This window comes from Mesitornis unicolor, unplaced genomic scaffold (genome assembly GCF_000695765.1).
Source record: "Mesitornis unicolor isolate BGI_N332 unplaced genomic scaffold, ASM69576v1 scaffold14383, whole genome shotgun sequence".
Lineage (NCBI taxonomy): Eukaryota > Metazoa > Chordata > Aves > Mesitornithiformes > Mesitornithidae > Mesitornis > Mesitornis unicolor.
This window is the reverse complement of record NW_010174058.1, coordinates 1,636-3,406: the sequence shown is the minus strand read 5'-3', so window position 1 is coordinate 3,406 and position 1,771 is coordinate 1,636. Positions and strand designations below refer to the sequence as shown.

The window sequence follows — 1,771 nt, the reverse complement described above, 5'->3', positions numbered from 1 at the left end:
CGGGAGCACAAGGAGGCAGAAACTCGGGATATGGAGCCAAACTCTGCTCAGGGCTGAAGCCTGAACCCCCCCCGGCATTGTTTTGGGGGTCATCCCGTCCCTCTCACCGGCCGGTCGATCTGCATGATCTCCCAGAGCACCTCGGCGACGTCAGGCAGGGTGTAGGGCGGGAGGCAGAAGCAGCACGTGTGCAGCAGTTGGTTGACGAGCTGCTGGCCCAGCTGGTTCATCACCTGGCTGATGAGCTCCTTCCGCACCTCAAAGTCTTCCTCGTGCTGCGGGGAGGAGGAAGGAGAAGGGGTGAGCTGCGGCTGGGGGCAGGGACATGGTGCTCCTCGCTCTGGGAGCGACTCCTGGAGCATCTCCGTGGGCAGTAATGGAGGAAACACAGGTGACAGCCCTGCAGGGGACCGGGGTGGCCAATACTGATGAGGATGGCGTCACCATCACCAGCCGTCACCATCCCCCGCATCATCACCCATCATCCATCCTCCTCACCCATCATCCATATCCTCATCCATATCCATCATCTTCATCCATCATCCTCATCCATATCCATCCTCAGCCATCATCCATCACCATCATCCATCCTCCTCATCCTCATCCATCACCCTCATCCTCATCCATCTTCCATCATCCTCATCCATATCCATCCTCATCTCCACCCATCATCTATCACCATCATCCTCATCCATCCTCCTCATCCTCATCCATCATCCTCCATCCTCCATCCTCATCCATCATCCTCATCCATCCCCCTCATCCTTCATCCATCATCCTCATCCATCATCCTCATCCTTCATCCATCATCCTCATCCTCCATCCTCATCCATCATCCTCATCCTTCATCCATCATCCTCATCCTTCATCCATCATCCATCATCCTCATCCTCCCTCCTCATCCTCATCCATCCTCCTCATCCTCATCCTCCATCCTCATCCATCCCCATCCTCATCCATCATCCTCATCCTCCATCCATATCCATCATCCATCATCCTCATCCTTCATCCTCATCCATCCTCCTCATCCTCATCCATCCTCCTCATCCTCCATCCTCATCCATCCTCCTCATTCTCATCCATCATCCTCATCCTCCATCCATCCTCCTCATCCTCATCCTCATTCATCCTCCTCATCCATCATCCTCATCCTCCATCCTCCTCATCCTCCATCCATCCTCCTCATCCCCATCCTCATCCATCCTCCATCCTCCTCATCCATCACCATCACCACCCACCACCACCCACTCACGTCGTTGGCCACGCCGGTGTGGACGAGGTCGCGCAGGAACTTCATGACGCTGCAGTTGGCGTCCCGGTGATCCAGGGTGGTGGCGGCGATGGCCCATTGGAGGATGGGGATCATCACCTGGCTGCGGAGCAAGGTGACGGGGCTGCGCTGGATGAACCTGGCCGGGCAGAGGACACACGGACGTTACCGGCGCTCGGGGCAGACGGGAGCGCTCCCATGACCCCTCCGTGGGTGACAGGAGAGCGGGGGTACCTGGATGCGAGTCGGAAGAGGTCGTCCACGGTGTCCGGGTGGTTCTGAAGGCCGTTGGGCTGCTCGAGGAGTTGGAAGGTGGGGATGCATAGCGCCTAGAAGGGTGGTGGGCGTCCGTTAGTCATCTCCTACATCCCAGAGAGCCCTTCTGCCTGCTGGGAGACTTCAGCATGGACCACAGCAGAGTGATGGAGCTGGGGAGGGCTCTGGAGCAGCCGAATGCTGGGGAGCGGCTGGGGGGGCTGGGGGGTCAAACGGAAAGGGGGC

General features: G+C 58.0%; 1 protein-coding gene across 1 annotated transcript in view; it reads right to left on the bottom strand.

Annotated features, from left to right (window-relative positions):
- Positions 1-107: 107 nt before the first annotated feature.
- The window catches only part of TNPO3 (transportin 3), a gene marked incomplete at both ends in the record, with an annotated part of 2,345 nt that continues 681 nt past the window's right edge, over positions 108-1,771 (bottom strand). The window contains 3 exons of the mRNA XM_010180925.1: positions 108-275; positions 1,253-1,409; positions 1,505-1,599. Coding sequence (XP_010179227.1) covers positions 108-275; positions 1,253-1,409; positions 1,505-1,599 — 420 coding nt within the window. The remainder of the gene's footprint in view (positions 276-1,252; positions 1,410-1,504; positions 1,600-1,771) is intronic.